Source organism: Bidens hawaiensis, unplaced genomic scaffold (genome assembly GCF_021521415.1).
Source record: "Bidens hawaiensis isolate Kalapana, Puna unplaced genomic scaffold, B.hawaiensis_p1.1 tig00014347_1, whole genome shotgun sequence".
Classification (NCBI taxonomy): domain Eukaryota; kingdom Viridiplantae; phylum Streptophyta; class Magnoliopsida; order Asterales; family Asteraceae; genus Bidens; species Bidens hawaiensis.
This window is the reverse complement of record NW_027492239.1, coordinates 170090-189753: the sequence shown is the minus strand read 5'-3', so window position 1 is coordinate 189753 and position 19664 is coordinate 170090. Positions and strand designations below refer to the sequence as shown.

The window sequence follows — 19664 nt, the reverse complement described above, 5'->3', positions numbered from 1 at the left end:
CTGGGAGCGATGGTTGGTGGTGGCGGTGGTGGGCGACAATGGTAGGTGGTGGTGGGTGGTTGATAGAGGCGGTGGTGGACGACGATGGAAGGCGGTGGTGGTGGTGGTGGTGGTGGCGGGCGGCGGAGGCGGGTGGTGGTGGTGGCCGGCGACGAAGGTGGTTGTAGGTGGTGGCGGGCGGCGGTGGTGGTGTGAAGGTAATATGTAGTAGTGGTGGGAGGGTGTTGTAGGTGATATGGTGTGAAAGATGGATGAAATGAAAAAAAAACAAGGGGATGAATGGAATGAATTTGGGGTCTTTTGGAGGGAATGGAATGGACATGGTAATGGGTGATTCCATTCCATTGACCAACCAAACACATTTTTTTTCATTCCATCATAATAGACAATTCCATTCCGCCTCTCATTCATTCATACCAAACACTACCTTGGTGTTTCACCACCATATTCACTCGTTTCTTCAATTATGGTGACTTGTTGTTGGTTCTTTGTAGACAGATTCCCCATTGGTGCAATAAGAGCATTAGCCACTTGGAAGCTTGGCTTGTCTTTCTTAATCATATTATTTTCTATCATCTCATGCTCAGCAGCTTGCAAGAAGCATATGACATCATCAAGTTTGAAAGTTGGGAAATTAGCTTCTTCTTTGATGAATTTGCTTGCAGTGTACCATTCATCAGATAAAGATGACAATAGCTTTTTGTTAAGATCAAAATATGTTATTCCAAGTTCTGTGGTTCTAATTTCATTCACAATGGCCACAAACCTATTCAGAACAAATTTCAATCTTTCACCTTCCTTGAACTTGAATCTGTCTAACTATTGCTTCAGTCTGTCCTTCTTGATGTCCTTCAGCTCAGTGTTTCCTCAAACATTTCTACAATGGCATCAAATATAGCCTTTGCAATAGTATGATGAGCCACACTAGTCAGTATTTCCCAAAATAGACCTAGTTTCAGCATAGACAGTGCTCTGTCATCTTTCTTTTTCATACTTCTTTAAACAGTTTGATTGTTTTTTTTCCATCAGGAACATATGGTCCATTTTTTTATGGAATTCCACATTTCCACATCATTGTAGCACACAGCAGCCTCAAACGTAGCCTTCCATTTGATATAGTTTTCATGTCCTAATAACCTTGGAATTTTGTTAGTAGACACCTCTTGTTCATCCACAACTCCAGAATTTTTATTTTTTTTTTGGTATTTTAAAAGATTTTTGATAAAAGAAACTTAAACCTTAAGAAAAATTTTTGAAAAACAATCAGATCCGTGAGATAAATCCTCAGATCTGATGAATCTGGATGGATAACAACAAGAAATTGACACACAAGGAAATAAATCAAAGCAAGTCTGAGTGAGAAGCACTTTTAAACCTCAATGAAACAGTAGATCTGAGAAAAATGAAAAACATGGCAGTTGACGTCACAAATCAATGGAACAGTTGTCTTCATATTAAAAGTCAACATTTTTCATCAATAAAACAGTAACAGTTCTTCACAAATGCAGCAACACAGCTCTGATACCACTTGTCGGTCCCGATTATCTCACTTAAACACTCAATTTAACCAACACAATAGTGTCGACAAGACGGTTACGAAATATGCTATTTTTGTGAAAAAAAACCCAAGAGTATTAAAGGCGGAATCAATAATACTCTAGATATTGTTTAACGGACAGACATATAACACACACACACACACACAAAGTAACTCAAAAGATTTCCATTAATATTATGAAGGATACAATGAAAATCAGTTAGGGTTTCTAGGTGGAATGTTTGTATTCTTGGCAGCTTTTCATAGGCGTGCCCTAAAGTTTCCTTTTATAGGCATACCCTGACATTCTTTCTAGGAACCCTAATGATTGATACTAAACATATTCAAACATATTACAAAATATTCTAAGTGTAAACAGGTCTTCGAGTAAGCTTGTAGCTTTTGTCTTTGTCAAGCAGGCCTAATAACCGTTAAGTGTGCTTGGAAACAGTTCTCCGAGTAAGCTTTACTTAGAATATTTTCCTTAGAAAATATTCATCAAGCAGACTTCAATCTTCATGATAATATCAAACTTTGCTCGCTATGTATCCTACGAGCAAACTTGTTCTTCTTGGGTCCCTTCAACCTTTTTGTCTTTAACTTATTTGAACAAAGTCAGGTGTGTTGGTGACACTGTAGCTTGCTTTGGGTTGAACCTTGCTTGTTAGAAGTCCTTAGAGTAATTTCTTCATTAACTTCCTTCAAGTTTGTTAGGACCACTGTTTATTAATAAACCTTGCTCGATCCACCAAATTACTTGGTTTTGGCTTGGTTTAGTCAAGGGTTTGCTCCGAAACCAATCTTGCTTGACTTGAAGAACAACCTTGCTTGATGAAGTGTAGCTTGCTCGATCTAACACTTTGAAGACTTCAAGAAGATAACCTTGCTCGTTTGGGCAAAATACCTTGCTTGACCAAGTTTAAGCTTGCTCGGATGCCTAAGTTTGTTTGGTTTCCATACTTAGCCTTTTTCCAAAGAGGTTGAGAAGATTCCAATCTTCCTTACGCATTTCTCATCCCAACATATTATAATATAAATGATTATAATGGCCATATGTAAATATATATCATATATTTAATCTTACCGGATAGACTTCACTAGGCACTACAACTTCTTGGCTAAACAGACATCTATAAAATTGTAATTCAAACCCGAATCGATCAGTATATGAAGTTGGCGGGTGCCCATTACTCCTTGCACCTTCATGGTTGACAACGAGGGCGTCCCGTTAATGCATGAACGGATATCACATGGTTCAACTCTTTCTCATCGGTTAATTCGGGATCGGGTTCCGTTTCTTCATCTTCCTCTGCCTCTATAATAAATAGCTGAAGTTTAGTACATTTGTGGCCTGATACGAACATTGGTAATTTGGTAGCATTGGTGGGTGGTGTGATCTTAGAAGTGGTGTTGTACTTTGTGGTTCCCACGCCTCCTATTTCAAGCTTACCATGCAAGTTCTCATTGTTAAGTGTTTGGAGTTTTGCAAACCCATGCCTCATGCAAGGTGCGTGGTTTAAACATCTTAACCAGACCCTGAATTTCCAATTTAAGTGCCTTAAGATAAAGGCTAATTAGCTTGGCTTTCGGTTAGTGTTACCTTATTTAATAATTAATCAAAGGCAATGTTCAATTCCTGAAGTGAACTGGTTTGGTTGAGATATGGTAGTCCCGTGTATCCGCAGGAAAGTCGGTGCCATTGGATCGCATCATATTACAAATGAATAACAACATGCCTAAGCTTCATCGTGTCGGGAGTCTCATCAATTGCGAAAAAGTGTTCGCGACGGTGAACACACGACTCAACGTCTTCCCCCTAGAACCGGAGAAAATCAATCTTTCCGACCAGTGTGGTTCAGTTACCCCTCGAGTCTTCCTCGCCATACAAGAATTAGGAACCCACGCTAAACCCGTCGCCGCTGCCATGGCCGGATTTGTCTTGTACAGCCTTCAAGATCTCTTACTGTTGTTTTGTTGATTGTTCATGTTGGTTCATGAGAGCCGATAGTGCTATATGGATCTCTGTTATTGTCTTATCGTTATTCTTGAGGGTGTTGTCGACATCTTAGTTGCGAGTGTTTGTCATGGTAACGAAAGTGATTCTGACTAGAGATAGAGAATTAGTTTAATTTCTAGATGATCTCCAGAGAATACATTCCATCAAAATATATGCATACGATAGTTTGAGAGTTACAAGTTGTACCCCCTCTACATAAGTGAAACATCAAAACGGTCCCTTATTTATGCAATACATAACTAAAGGAAAACATAATGGAAATAATAAAGAAATAAGGTAACATCCGATGACCTCAAATACGGGGCTTTTATTAGAAAAATGTTAATAAAGGTCCAATCTAAGGTTACAAAATGGTTTGGGTCAAAAAGATTTGAGTTTTTTGGCAAAAAAAATAAAAAAAAAATACATTTTTACAGTGACCTACACCTAACGGCGTTAGGGTTCGTTTAGTCGCTGACCATTATAAACAAGTACGTCTTTAGTTGACACTGCCACCTGCCAAGTATTAAGTTAAGATTGTCATTTACCAATAAGACATAGTTAGGATTATTTAAAACCTAATTTCCTAGTTCGAAGTTGAGGGAGAGCATTGTTATCATTACTTTATTATATCAAACCAATTGTCATTGATCTCATCTTGTTTAATTTGTTATTTGAACCTATTTTCGTTGCAATCTCATTCTCTGTTTTCGTCGATCAATTGTTAAGAGCAATTCGAAACAGAAAAAAATGACATACTCACTCACCCCTTAGTTTTCTTACCAACATGTAAAATATGATTTTTACAAAGCATCCATCAATTCTTTATCATTCCAGTAACTTGAAAAACTAAGACATGGGTTACTTAAATGCCACCATATATCAAGTGCAATGTTCAAAGAATATCATCACAATTACATATATATGTATATAGTTAGAACCATCTTTTACTTGACCAAACTTCAACACAGACAAATGCTTCCAAGAACTCTCATTGAATTTAAGAAATACTTGAAGTCTTCTTTCTTCACATCTGCAATCCCAGTTAGACTTATAACTAGTGTTTCCATCTTCTTTTTTCTTGGATATTTTGGCTCATTTGGCAAATATGGGTCGATATACGATTAAAATGAAATGGAAACGGGTGGTCGAACAAAGAGATTAAGAGCATAACAAGCTCCTCAATCACTTTACTAAAAACATATTGATGTAAAGTAACAGCCGACCTTAGTACAAATATAGATGTAGTGAACATCCATTTTCTCCAGACGATTCCCTTCCTTCAAGCTTTCGTCACTATCCAGTGGAACAGGACGGGTCAGCTCCCAACTCTTTGCTTTTGAACTCTCTTCCGGGTGAGGTTTATCTGAACTCACAAAATCCAAATGAAATATAAATATAAAATATTTATACTTATAGATATGAAAACTCGACCCGCCCACCTATCACATGAAGTTTAATGTCCCAAGAGTGTGATTCTCTTAACAAACATAGCCGATAAACCGGAATGCCATATGTTATCTGCAACCATTGTTATGGTGTCGGCATCAACTCAAAATCTTTAATAGGTGTGGCTAGTAATAAGATAGCTTACCAGAATATATACTCCTTCCTTCTTTAGCACCCTATAGTTTGTCATCAACTGCTTCAACATTATAATTAAAATGGAAAATTCATAAATTCTTGAACTGTTATACACACTATTTCAATATATACCTTTCAACCTCCTCAAGCATCTTGCCAGCATTTTCTTTTGAATTGTGACCGCACTGTACCATTATCCAATAATTTACTTATGTGAGATGTCAATTTCAATCAATTTTTTGGGTAGCATTGTCCTATACCGGGTCATAGGCCTTAAATGAATGGAACGTTCAGTGAACTGTTTGTGAACCGTCCGGGGGGAAGTTCGTTTACGCTGTTCATTTAATAAACGAACAAACATGAACAGAAAATTCATATTCATTTAAATAGAAGAACAAACATGAACACATGTTTCGTTCGTTCATTAATGTTCGTTTATGTTTGGTCATCTTTGTTTGTGTTTGTTTATGTTTATTCATATATGTCCCTTTATATTCGTGAGCTGTACATTTAGATTTTAAACGAACGAACACAAACATGTTCATTTATTAAACGAACGAACATGAACACAAATATTTGTCCGGTTAAGTGTGCGTGTTCGTTTAAAGTTAAATGAACGAGCACAACTTGAACATGTCCTTGTTCGTGCTCGTTCAGTTCATTTACAGGCCTACCGGGTCAAAATAAAAAAAACAATTTGGCAAAAAGTAAATAAATAAAAAGGAAGAAAACTCACCAAAAGAGAGTCCAAGGTTCCTGAAAACAATATGAAAGAAGAAAGATGTTAGATTGCATGAATTACACAAAGAACAACAATCTAGGGTTTCAATTAAGGTTGCAAGGAAATTTAAAATTAGATATTTAAAGAAGTAAAATAATTATTAGTTTTCCAAACACTGAAATGAACTTACCCTTATCAATAACCGCATCAAAAGAACTGGATTCAAAAGCTTTCATATCCCTAACATCCATTTCAATATCTGCTCGTAAAGAAAACCATAAACAAAAACCCAAAATGACAAGAAACAAAAATACAATATGAAGTGAAGATACATACATTTCATATGGGGGGAGCCAGAATATTTCTTTTGCATTTCTTCTATAACAACCGACGATATGTCATTGTTGACAATATCCGTATAACCATCCTTGCTCATCCCTTCACTAAATGCTGCAAACACACACATATATCGTTACTGATTGAAACCATTATTATATTTGTTGGCTTGTCCGATTAAGTGTTTTTGAGATGAATAAATTCTCCTTAACATATATATTAATGTAATAATAAAGCATCGGGCTTGACAATTCTCAATCACTAATTAACAATAATAATAATAATGAAAATGGAAAGGAGGGGGGTACCGGAGTTTCCGCAGCCGACGACGAGGATACGGCGGCGAGTGGTGGTGGGGACGTAGAGATGGATTATGGGTGCCAAAGATTCATACTTCTGATACCAATCAAAAGTGGCTGTTGACTCTTTGGCGTAACGTTTATCCCAATACCATGCTTCTGACTCATCTCCGATGATTGCCCTGCACCCTACTTTCCTCTTCTCTTCTTCCGATCCGTAGATTGTCACTCTCAGGGTATCTTTGTCATTTATCATCAACCTTCTAAATAGTTTATTATTATTATTATTTTATTATTATTATTATTATTATTATTATTATTATTTTATTTTATAAACAAACAAAAGAAAATGAGATTTATGTCTCATTTGTATATCAATGTTGTTTTACATGTTTATTTGAGGAAGTTCAATGTAACCCATTTTAAATCATCGTCATCATCTTTGTTTATGCTTCTTTAAATAATAACGAATATGCACAAATGAATACATATACGTGATTTTTTCTAAACAAACGAAAATGATATTCATTTATTTGGGTAAAACGATTTAAATAACTTTTCCTAACTCAATGCTTTAGGTCTAATTCCGTTTTCATGTCCTCCTCTTAAATTTTCAAATCTTAAAACATTTAATAACCATTTAAAAAATAAAGCCGCTTTTAGCCGTCATATATGTTTGATGAAAATAATCACCAATATTTCTAGAATATCCCATACGCAGAAAAGCACCGGTGCAAGAAACATGAGAATACACTATAGGACTAGCATCTTCTGCTTCAATACCAAACTACAATGTTGCTCGGATATTTGTGACGGAAATAGCAACATCTATCAACTCCAAACCTGAGAACTGGAGGTTCGACTCGACAATCATATCCAACTGTGTTCCAGAGCTCTTGAATATATGTTTGCAATCACATCTTCATTCTTCATAATTAATCATATATAAAAACGGTGGTCCTGGAGTTGACGCTCGTGCCAATGGCAGAGAGCTAGAGACAAGGTCACTTAAACACCTAAAGATGGCTATGGGTTTTAGTCAAAAAAAAATTACAAAAAATGTCTTTAAATAACATATAAACACACTAACATGCATTACAAAAATATCACTATATATCACTGTGTAATTTTTCTTTCAAGCAAATTTATGTCTGTGACATGTGACAACCAAAAGGTAATTCAAATTTTTTGTATTGCTAAAAGTGGGTCCTCTCTATGGGTGTGTTTAGTGAACTTTTAAGACTTTCTTATTTAACTTTTGAAAAATAAAAATTGTTCAGTAAAACTCCTCTAAAAACTTCAAAATAAAACTTTCAAAAGTGTTTTTAATTTTTAAAAATCAAATAAGTAAAATTTAGAACCTCTCCCAAACAAATAAGCAAAATTTAGATAATCATAGAGAAATAGAAATAACAAGCAAATTTCCAAAAAAGGCACCTTTGTTTTTTATATGACAATTTTTTAATTGATATTTGTATAGCTTAAATCATCCCCCCCCCCCTTTGTTTTTTGTTCACTTACTAAATGATTCACATTAGTTGTTGATCAAAGTCACGACTTGTCACAAATTTGTGTCTTACATGACTAAAAGAGTAATAATATGAGGGTATGTGTACGGCAAAAATGGGCGATAATGAAGTTTTGGGGGCGACAACACCGGCTCGCGGGCTACAAAAGGGGCAAAATGTTTGGTGGGGGTGGGGGGGGTGACGACAAATTCTTGTCCGGGGTGGATGTTTGGGAAATATTATTATTATAATATGTTGGTGCATGTTTTGTAACAGATGATCTTTTGTGTTTGTTAGAATTGAGAGCAACAGTCAAAGGGGAGTCTGTTGGTGCATTTTGTGACCGTCGCTATGCAATTCTGACCAGCGGAGACGAAGTGGCGAAGTTAGAACAACTTCGCCTACTGGCCCAAGCCCAAGCCCGCGAAGTTGGTTTACTATATACATGTGTGTCTTGTTTAGGGTTTAGTATCCAGAAAGTTAGCATTTTGTGTGTTTAGTTCAATTGTCTAGAGAGAAACCGAGAGGGAGAGTCGTGTGGGACGGCCCGAGGTAGAGCTCACCTCGGGTCGGCCGTGTTTTGTTTTAGTTCGGTTTGTAACGTGGTTTGGTTATTATATAAAAGATCTGCATATTCGTTTATCCCATTCGTGTGTTTGTTCGTGTGTTGGTTTGTGTGTAATCGTGTTCTTCGTTTTCTACACCAATAAACGAGTCTAGGAGGATTCCGCACTCCTAGACCTCGTGCGGATCCCGTATCGATCAGCGACGCCCCGGGGGTACTTACATATGTTGTGTGAGATATATATATAATGGGTGGGCTACAACTAGGGGTGTTCAAAATACCCGAACCCGATTAACCCGACCCGACCCGAACCCGAATAAGCTAATTTGGGTCGGGTTAATAGGGTCAAAAAGTATTAATCGGGTTATTCGGGTTAACTCGAATAACCCGAATTGTTAATAGGGTCGGGTCTCGGGTTCATTTTTGGAAAAAAATCGGGTTTCGGGTTAACCCGAATAACCCGATTAGTGGTGATACTTAACTTTAAATACAATGATGAAAAGATGAAATAAGCACTATTAAGGCAATATTGAAAGTTTTATAAAGAAGTTAAATATTTTGATTGTTCATGAAACGTTCGATGGAAAGTTTATTTATGCTATGCTCATTTAATTAAACAAACGAACATGAACACATGTTTCACTCGTTCATCTATGTTCATGAACGTTCGTTTATGATCGTTCATTTAAGTTTGTTTACGTTCATTCGTGTTCGTTTACATATTAATAGAAAACTATTAAACATTATTTGCATTTAGAAATTATATCGCCCTAATATGTTTTATATTTGTTTGTTTTTGTTTATTTAAATGCGTTCATTTATGTTCGTTTATGTATATTTGTGTTCGTTAATGCATGTACATATATGTCATTCATGTTCGTTTATCTTTGTTTAAATATTTTTGTTTATGTTCGTGAATTGTTCGTTTAGATTTTAAATAAACGAACATGTTTAGTTTTTAATTAATGAACATGAACACAAATATTTGTTCGATTAAGTGTTTGTGTTCGTTAAAAGTTAAATGAACGAACACGGACATGCATTTGTTCATGCCCGTTTGGTTCGTTTACAGGCGTATGTATGTAATTATAATATAATTATTTGTAAAGAAATTAAAAAGTGAGTGGAATAAGAAATTTTGCAACTTACAAGTTACAAACACAAAAAATAGCTTAAAATTATAAAGTAACATGGTTAACCCGAATAACCCGAACCCGACTAACCCGAACCTTAATAGGGTCGGGTTGCGGGTTAGATATTTTTTAAAAAAAAACCCGACTAACCCGACCCGATTAACCCAAAACCCGATCGGGTTGACCCGATTAACACCCCTGGCTACAACACCATTACATCAATAAAATAAAAACCCACTCTTTACTGACTGGACGTCACATGGCACAAAACGCTTCATTTTGTAGCCCCTCCACTACACGTAGCTTGCCTGAGTAAATTACGTGAGGATCCATGTGCTTTACTTATATTTGAACGTTGGTCAATCGTAACCCTAGTGTCATACGTGTTACATTTGGGTGAACAATGAGAAGCACCCATGCAACTTGGAGATCAAAATTGGAATATAGGTGGGTAAACTCCCCTATGATTCACTCCAATACCATTCAGGCGGTCGCATTGCATTGCATTGCATTCAATTTGTTCACACAAAATTATCTCACACTCAAACCTATAACGGTCGTGAAAACCCTTGACTTATAACGTAGCATGATATAATACACTCAATGCTGACGGAAGGTGTGAAAGATACAACAAAAATCTCAATCACAACAATCAGGCTTATGTTCTTTCTGCATCTTCTCCCACAAACACAAAACCATTCTCGGGTTCTGGTAATGGGCAAGTATGTAATTTGGCTCACACCCGGCGTTATGAAACCTCTCGTCGTTGATGTATTGAACTTCACGAATCTGATTCTTGAACTGTTGGATCCAAATACCCACAGCAACATCTTCTAGTTTGAAAAGCTAAACACGTGCATAGATTATATTATAGTTACCAAAATCACCAAAGCAAAGAAAAGAAACCAACCGAAACAACTTACCTTCAAGTTTCTTTCTTGATGCCCTCGGACAATAAACTTTGCTATATCTCGGGAAATCACGTAGCCTGGACCGTGGGCCCATGGTGGGTATGCATCTTCTGGCCATTCCTGCCCAACAAAGCCAAAAATAAACAAACATTAATGACTTGTAAGATGCAAATAAATAATATTATCATTAACACTAGCATACCTCAGTACTTATATACCATTTGTTGTCTTTGTCCCTCTGCGGTATAGATTCAAGTGATACAAGACCATACAAGAGCCCATCAGGGTTCTTGGTCTTGAGGCTAGCAAGGATTTCATCCACTCTCACAAAAGCATCATCGTCCGTTTTCATTATGTATTTTGCAGGCAAGATTTTCGTCTAAGAAATGATTCAATAACAGTAAAACATTAGTACAATTATCATGATAGGCCATTTGGATTCCAACAATCCAAACTATAACCTTTTAGCGGATAATAATCTGTACAGATAACAAGTGCCATTGGTCACACTGCTTGTATAGAGTGAACGGGCATAGTTTGGATTATCAAATTCCAATTTGTCGATCATCATATAAAGGAGAGTAAATTACGGTTTTGGACTATGTGGTTTGCACTCTTTAACCATCTCAGTCCAAAAAAAGAATCTTTTAACAAATCAGGTCTGAGGTTTACATTACATTCTATAACCATTTTGGAACCTGCTCCTAACCCAATTGCATTTTTCATTTAGATATGTTCATGTGCTCCTCACATCAGGGCATTATATTTTTTTTATTTTTCTTCTATCAATCCATCATATATTATTTATTTTTCAAAATATAACATCATGTATTATCAAATACGATATGCTTATAATTCATATATTTCGATGTCAATGAATACTCTTATTTTGTAATCCAAATATAAAGATTTCAAAGAAGATATAATTAATGATTTAAAAATAGTTGGCAGCTTTTCTAAATAAAAATTTTTCTACGATTGCGCGTGTAAATATTTAATTTTAAATTTAAAAAATGAAATAATGTAAATATTTAACAAGCAAAAAAAAGAAAAATATATAAATAGCATACGCAAGATCATAGTTCAAATAAACTACAGTGTTAGCAAAAAAAATATAGTTAACTAGTATTAGTATATGACAAGAAATATTGCACTATTAGCACATTACAGTATTGTGCAAGATTAATTAGCAAAATATTTTACATAGTGTTCAATAACTTTTTTGAACAATTTATACTTTGATTGCAAAATATAAGTATTCACTGATATCAAATACATATTTTCTAAGCATATCAAAATACATAGCGTTAAATATTTTGAAAAATATGCATTATAACACCTTTCATCGAATATATTATTTTCGAAAAATAAAAAATATATTGGATTGATTGAAGAAAAAATAGAAAGAAATATAATGTGTTTCTTTTTAATAAAAATATCTAGATACATAAGTTTATAAAGCACAATAACATCACATAAATACAGATACATAAATTTTGCAACGTGTTTTTCATATAAATAAAAAATCCAGGACCAAAATGCCCCTGATGTGAGGGGCACATGACCTTATTTAACTGAAAAATGCAACTGTGTTAGGATTAGGGACCAAAATGGTTATAGAATTTAAATTTCGGGCCTTGAGTTAAATGATTCTTTTTTTGCACTTAAATGGTTACAGAAAAACCGCAATTTACTCTAAAAAATATTTTGTAAACTTTTAGTACACATACCCCCATAATGCAAATTGCAATTGTCTTCAAAGTCAGAAGGCTGTAGTAATCTACAAAGGGCATCAACTGAACATCTTCATAAGCTTCAGCTTCTCTCCACAATTCATAGTTAACTTGCGTGTTCTTATGCTGCAATACATATACATCCAAAAACAAACAAATCAAAATGAAAACAATTTATCCATACATACATACATTACTAGAATAATAACGTGTCACTTACAAGACCTATAACAAAACGGACGGCAACCACCCCGGAACGAACGGCCTCATATTGCATCCAAGATCTCCTCAAAGCCATACGCCGTTTGAAATTATTTCCAGAAGAAAATACCCCTATGAGTAGTAAGAGCCTATTGCTTCTTTTAGGTATCAATGGAGCTTTGAGGTGTTCAACGTCTTTAACCATGTCAACATCTTCAGACACTGGCAAGCCTGTAGCCAATGCAGATATGATATGCAAACCACCTTTCACTCTCACCCCACTAACTAACCATGGTTCAAGTTTCTGCATAATATGACTAGGTAAGCAAGCCATCATCCACAACTATTTATTGAAATTGTATGCATTTATAATGAGTATGGCATCGCATACTAGGGGTGTCAATGTGTTGGGTTGTCGAATTGAATTCTTCAACCTGAACACGGCCCATAATATTATTCTTGTCAAAACATCAACCCTAAACCGCCCATTTATCTACACTTGTCAAACAGATTGACGGGTGACAACCAAGTTGTAAACGTGTTAATTGAGCCAATGGGTTGTAAAAAGATGGGTTAAACGGGTAATAAACAAGTTAGTGGGTCGACTTGCTTAACTAGAAGAGGTTAAAACAGGTCAACCCGAACACGAACTGTTTAACTAAACAGGTCAAACCGAACACGATGTATCATTTAAACAGGTTAGATATGTCAACTGAAAACCTGATTATTTTCGTGTCGCGTCGGAAATTGTCGCACCTTACCGAGAATCAAAAGATAATCAAACTGTACAAAAAAGTATTTGGGCATTGTATGGCGTTAATCCGATAATTACATGTAATGAGTGTCTGACTAATTCTGACTACATTAATATGAAACTTACATTAATTAACATCATATGGAGGTTTGAAAAGAAGGGTGTAGTGGTGTACATTTAGAACAATGATTTTGTATACAATAAGATGGTTTTTTAATATGCTAAAAATTAAAAAATCATCATACCTTACCTCTCTGTATGCAAAAGACGTTTCATGTCTTCCGTTAACAGTGGCATACAATCCCTCTTCACCCACCGTAAACAAACTTCCATCCAAAAATGGAAAGTTCGAACCCATGTGATTATGACCATTCACATCTGAACCGTTCGATTTTTCTTCCATAGAGCTTCTAGAAAGTTGCTCATTACACTTTACTAATCCATCAACTGAGATAAACCGTAAACGAGTCACGTTTAAGCAAAACCAATAGCTTCATCATAGAACATACATTCTGAATTAGTAAATACTAAATACCTTTTGTATTGTTCGAAGACACGTGATTGGGACATCTTTCCTCTTTGCCCCAACCAAACTCATTCGTCCATGTATTTTGAAAAATAACCGGCTCCTTTGTAAAGTTATTTCCAGGTAGAACCACGTTGTACTGCAAAATCACGGGTGGGCCCGCCTCGCCATCGCTTTTTGACCCGACAAATTCTATTTGAAAGTTCCCATCAGGGATAGCAATAAGTGTAATGGAAGAATCCTCAATAGGCCCGCAAGGTATCCCAAGAATAACACTATCATTACTAGAAACCAAAGTAGTAATATTCATGGCACTGACCGAAAAACTACAGTTTCTATCCACCTTAGTATCATCGAACTTAGAGGCTCGGGTTTCATCAATTTTAGATTTTAGTTCTTTCCATGCTATGGCAGCTTCTTTAATTCCTTGAGCGGTTTCGGGCAAAGAATCTGATCTGGACAGTAAAGTACGCATTTGCCCCCACGCCAACAATGGCTTTGCATCCTCGTTGTTAAGCGTGTGAGTCAAGTTAAAGAGAGAATCAAGTCCATCAACATTAACTAGGTGTGGCCTTGTAGTAGGGCTAGAAGTTTGCAGCTTCTGCTCAACAACGGGTTTACCAGAACCGGGATCTGGATGGAAGAACTGATATGCAGATTGGTTTTGTGGTTTGTTTTGGATGAAGCTGTAACTAAGAAGCAAAATACATGTAAGCCCTATGATTAACACACCCCCTGTCCACTTCTTCATCCCCTAATTGCTTGCATACATTCTAAACAAATGTCCTATGACAAAACAAAAGAACAAGATTCTTGTTGATTTACCTTAAATGTTCATCTTATATTAGGAAAACAACCTATGAAGATAGTTAACAAGTCACAAGAAGTGATAAAGATGCAAACTTTATGCTTCTTGAATGTAAAACTGAAAAGGAAAATGGGTTTGCAATGAAATGAAGTGGAAGTAGGAAGAAGCTGCTACTTGATCTATGGGTATCTTGGATCTGGGGTTTGTATTTTATGCAAGTACTGTGTTTCAACTTGAAACAGGATTAACCTGTTACTCGCTTGTTTTGTCCCTCTGTCTCTCTCATGTGTTGGAAGAGGGTCACACATCAACCGTAGATCCTCAACAATAAATTATACTTTCAACCTCCTACTTTTTCACTTGGCAGTCTCAGTCCTTTCTTTCTTTGGTGTAACACGGGTGAAAAATATAGAAAACGTCTATGACTTACGTAATGAACATTATAATAATACGCTATTACATAATGAATATTATTGAGTGGGTCAATCATTTAAAGCATTAATAACAGATAACATATTTTTAAAATACATAGATTAGTAAGAATAATTTGTATTAATATTTTAAAATAAATCAAAACGGAAGGGTGTGAATCTATATCATTAAAGAAAATAAAAGATTGGCATCATATCATCCTAGTTGTAAGCCACAAACAATTTTAAAAGCTACGAGAAGGTGAGGTCGTCTTTATTTCCAGCCGCCAAACGGTTCGAAGTAGTAAGTTCAATCCCCACCAACAACAAATTTTCATTTTCATTTTATCATTCCGATTCATAACTGTAAAAATGAAACAATTTTAATTAAACTAAAATATATAATGAAGTGGAATTAATTTGTTAAATTGAAAACATGTAACAACAGGGCCTAATTGGCCTAATTGAATGTCACGTAGACAACAAGTCTTCTTTAATATAGTTAGATGTATACACTCCAAACGCGTGAGGTCCACTCAAGTAGTGGTGCAAACGAGTTGAGCTACTCGAAATCAGATTGTGAAAAAGCTCGATCAAGCCGAGCTTCATTTATCGAGATGTCTCGCGAGCCTAAATGAGGCTATATTTTATATAACTTTTATAATATATATAAATAAACATACATACATGCATAATATATATATATATATACACTAGTAGGTACCCGCGCGATGCGGCGGCAACAGTTGGTAACTCGAACAAATAACACATGAGTCGGTCTAGGTAATAAGCAGGTTCCACGGGTAGGCGGGTTTCACGGGTATATGTTATTTAACGGGCTGCAAATTACTATGGCTGATTTAAACAGGTAAAACCCATGATGTGAAAACGTTTACAGTCCAAAACATTGTTATACACAATTTAAAGATATAAGAAAAAAATTTATATATTCAAATGCAGTGTCATTTTTGAAAGAGTAACATACAAAAATACAAGAAACTAACATCAAGAAAGATTTGGAAGTTGATCTTCTAATGGGTGCAGCCTGTAGTGTCGGTTCATAAGCTTTTACACCTCCACCGCCTTTGTCGATTAGGTTATTTGAGAGATTACCGTTTTACCCCTAAATCTGAAAAAAAAAATGAAATTCAGTCCCAGTATAAAAACTTCAATGCACATAAACTTGTAAAAATGAAGTTGAAATTTGATCGGTAAATCAAGTTTTTCCTAATCCTAAGCAACTACATACAAGCACATAAGAAATAAAACAGTAGAGCCTTATTTTTTGTAAATCCAAAACGAATCGTGTGACCTTTGAGAGAATCACATACCTTTATGAGTCATAAGAGAATGGGCTAGCCCATAAGTATTCAACATCCGATGCATTTTTAGAAGATTTCCTCCTTCAAAACTGGCATCTGGTTTGTTAGCATCCTTCATCATATACACCCTTGAATTAGAATCAATTCAACCAATCAAATTTTAAACATTATTTGAATAAGATAGATTCAAGAAAGTTTGCACATCAACTCTAGAAGATGTGTTTGGTGGTGCTCCTAGATGAAAATAGTATAGATATATATTTTTTCTTTATTTACAAGTAACTTTTTTTGTTCTTTCATTAACTGCAAAATGATTTTTAGTGCGCACACTAACAATTTATGGTTCAATATCATTTTTGAATGTACTGAAAATAGAAAAAAGTGAGCCGGCCAATAAAATTCATACCAACTTTTATAACTGAATCGGACCCATAAAAACTAGAAACCCGCCTTTTCTTATTAGTGCATCTTTATTATTACCTGTTTCAATTTAAAATGTGTGTTAAAATTTTGATTCAAGCAGGCCAAATGTAACATTTTAGCCTAACGGGTTGATAAAAAGTATTTTAGCTAAAGGGATTGATCAGAACTTTTTAGAAAAATGGGCTATGTGTCCAGCATCGTGAACCAGTCACATTTAGAATGTCAAGTTTGACTTTCATACGTCAAGACCAGCACTAAAAAGATACATGAGTTAACTCAAACTAAGAAAAATACTCAAGATCCGAGCTCAGTCATTAAAAAAATATAGCTCAAAACAAGCCGATCTCATGTCTAAAAACAAGACTAAGCTGGCTCGTAAGTCTAAACAAACTCATAATTATAATGAAAATAACTAAATAATATAGATTTTTTTTATCCATCATAAAAAAGTGCAATTACAACGCAATTGAACATGAAAAAACCAAACCAATTGAACATTATAGTACCTTAATTAAGTAGATCAACTGGTGCCTTTTAATGTAAGTTAGCTACAGATTTATCAATATTCTATTTTAGAACCCAATAGTCTGTTGTACTTCTTTCTCCCCTAGCTTTCTTCCTTAAACATTTGAGCACCTGTAACAGTACAACAACTAAAGATTTAACACTTAAATTCATATAAATTAGTTAGAAGATCAAAATGAATATGATTTTGCTCACCAAATGATATGTGATCAAATGGTTCAACGTATTCAAGTGCGGTTAGACTGAAACAACAACAAAAATTCTCTATTACGATCTGTTGCAAACTTGCACCTACTTCCTGCATGAAATATGCAATTTATTAACAGAGTTATAACAAACACTAGAAACTTTATAAAAGAGATTTAAAAAAATGCATACTTGTCAAGTAATTTTCCTATTATTTATATGTTTTAACAAGAACAGGCGAATCAAAAATAAAGTGCACGCTACCTTTAGACAAGATCAGACGAACCCGGACATCCGATTTTGCTGATATGGGATAACCTGTCCAAACATACTTCAAAACATTGAACAAATTAGTTATTAACAAAAAAAAAAAGAATCAAAATAATATTCTAAAACTCCTTAATTCAAAATGAAAAGCATCAATTACCTAAGTTAAAAATTTTCTTTATTGTGAGTACTACCAGGAGAAGTCAAGTAAATTGTCAGGAACTCGAATTCAAGAATACAATTGATCCAAAGTCTTCCTGTATACCTGTTTTAATAAGAAACCATTAATTATCTTTTGCCAAAACATTAACAAAGTTAATACTCGGCGACTTCCGAGGCAGCAACCACCTCCTTATACAACTCTTTATTCGGTGTAAAGATGCTTGTTTAAATTTTACCAAACATTAAAAAATTAACCTATAGTGACATACAAAATATGTCATATTCACTATCTACCATCCAAAACATGTACTTTAGAATATGTTTTTTTGTTATTTTTTTATCTAAACGTATTTTATCTTTTCCAATAGTACATTATAACAGCTTATTAATTTTAAGTGATAAAATCTATCTTTTGTAAAGACAACTGTTTGCAATACTATACTTTCAAAAGATGTTTTGAAATATTAATGTTAAAACAACTCAATTTAATTCAATTTTAGCAATATTTTATACAACGACTATGTTCATAACCAAAACATATTAATATTATTGTCTCCTCTAAAACTCATATATTTCAAATGTTTGTAACCCACACGATGGGACGAGTTATGTGGATAATCTGACGATCTAAGTAATTATGGAGGCCCACATAATTATCGAAGTCTTCGCATGGAAATCATAATGCGTGCAATTGTGTGTCGTAATATAGAATTGAAAGTAGTTGGGATAACAGTACAAATGTAGAGATGATAAGGACATGGTGGATACGCCGCTGGTACATCATATATATAAGTGCCCTTATCGGATTGTTACTTGTAGCGTTGTGTCGACTACTCGAAGTTCCATATTATGATTAAGTTTTAAATTTAATTTAAAAATTTATTCCTTAAATTTAATATTTTTAGCACTATTTTTATTTTAGTTTTCTCTAAATTCGGGACGAAATTCCCAAAAGTTTGGGAGACTGTAACATTTCGGATTTTTAGTATTATTGAAAACTTTTATTTATTGGAATTTAACTTGGTTTAACTTATTTTACACTCTTATAACTTTCAAACCCGTTAAACAACTTAAAATCGCTTAATACTGCTAAAAATTGTGTTTATCGAAGTTCAGGGACTATTTTTGCCAAATATCAAGAAACTTAAGCTCCAAGTTAAACCTTTTAATATTATAACAAGTCCAATTTCATTCCCTAAATAATACAAATGAATTTTAATAGTCATCGTACCCGATTTCGTCATTAATTGATTATTTTGTTTCCTCAAACGAGTTCGTTAACCAAATAAACAAATTCTAATTCTAATTATTATAACCAACATATCAAGAAACCCTACATACATCTGTAAACATCAGCCTCCATCCTAAATTCGTGACTTAGGGTTTCATATTGGTGATCTCCTTCAAGTTCTTCAACTTCCGGCTTGACTTTCAAGGCTCAAGAACCTTTGACTCGTCTTTTCCTCTATCATTCTGGGTAAGTTGTTTTCATGAAAAACATTTTTTTATCTCCTAAACTAAAGCCCTCAATCAGTTTCACTAACTAAAGGAGTTGATCTCGACCCATTAGGTTTCATAAAAAGTCAATTATCGTATTTAATCAATTACTATAGTTTATTGTCAAAATTAGCTTTCGGGCCAGAAGACTTTTATGTTTATTTTGAGATTTTGAGTGTACTGACCAAAACCTGACTCCCGACTCGCTGTTCGGATTCTGGTCAGTACTAGCTCTCTTATTTATTAAATATATCATAACC

At 34.8% G+C, this 19664-nt stretch overlaps 2 protein-coding genes across 2 annotated transcripts; both read right to left on the bottom strand.

The window, feature by feature from the left end:
• Positions 1-4330: 4330 nt before the first annotated feature.
• LOC143546439 (uncharacterized) lies at positions 4331-6729 on the bottom strand. The gene is made up of 9 exons (XM_077038105.1): positions 6483-6729; positions 6175-6288; positions 6029-6097; positions 5854-5873; positions 5250-5302; positions 5128-5158; positions 4976-5054; positions 4760-4899; positions 4331-4566 (listed from the first exon to the last, which is right to left on the bottom strand). Exons 1-9 carry the CDS (start codon positions 6727-6729, stop codon positions 4561-4563), a joined length of 759 nt encoding a protein of 252 aa, XP_076894220.1. The 3' UTR covers positions 4331-4560.
• Positions 6730-10297: 3568 nt separating this feature from the next.
• LOC143546448 (hydroxyproline O-galactosyltransferase GALT3-like) lies at positions 10298-14995 on the bottom strand. The gene is made up of 7 exons (XM_077038111.1): positions 13814-14995; positions 13529-13725; positions 12544-12828; positions 12321-12449; positions 10793-10969; positions 10603-10710; positions 10298-10525 (listed from the first exon to the last, which is right to left on the bottom strand). The coding sequence occupies exons 1-7, from the start codon at positions 14553-14555 to the stop codon at positions 10319-10321; spliced, it is 1845 nt and encodes a 614-aa protein (XP_076894226.1). The 5' UTR covers positions 14556-14995; the 3' UTR covers positions 10298-10318.
• Positions 14996-19664: the final 4669 nt, after the last annotated feature.

Bases quoted from the DNA above. Each gene is read 5' to 3' on its own strand.
- LOC143546439 (XM_077038105.1), bottom strand. From the start codon at position 6,729: ATGATAAATGACAAAGATACCCTGAGAGTGACAATCTACGGATCGGAA. The intron at 5,159-5,249 runs GTATATATTGAA...GACAAACTATAG, and splicing joins ATGCTTGAGGAGGTTGAAAG to GGTGCTAAAGAAGGAAGGAG. The intron at 4,900-4,975 runs GTGGGCGGGTCG...TTGTGAGTTCAG, and splicing joins CATTAAACTTCATGTGATAG to ATAAACCTCACCCGGAAGAG.
- LOC143546448 (XM_077038111.1), bottom strand. From the start codon at position 14,555: ATGAAGAAGTGGACAGGGGGTGTGTTAATCATAGGGCTTACATGTATT. The intron at 13,726-13,813 runs GTATTTAGTATT...GGTTTATCTCAG, and splicing joins GTCTTCGAACAATACAAAAG to TTGATGGATTAGTAAAGTGT. The intron at 10,526-10,602 runs GTAAGTTGTTTC...GCACGTGTTTAG, and splicing joins ATCAAGAAAGAAACTTGAAG to CTTTTCAAACTAGAAGATGT.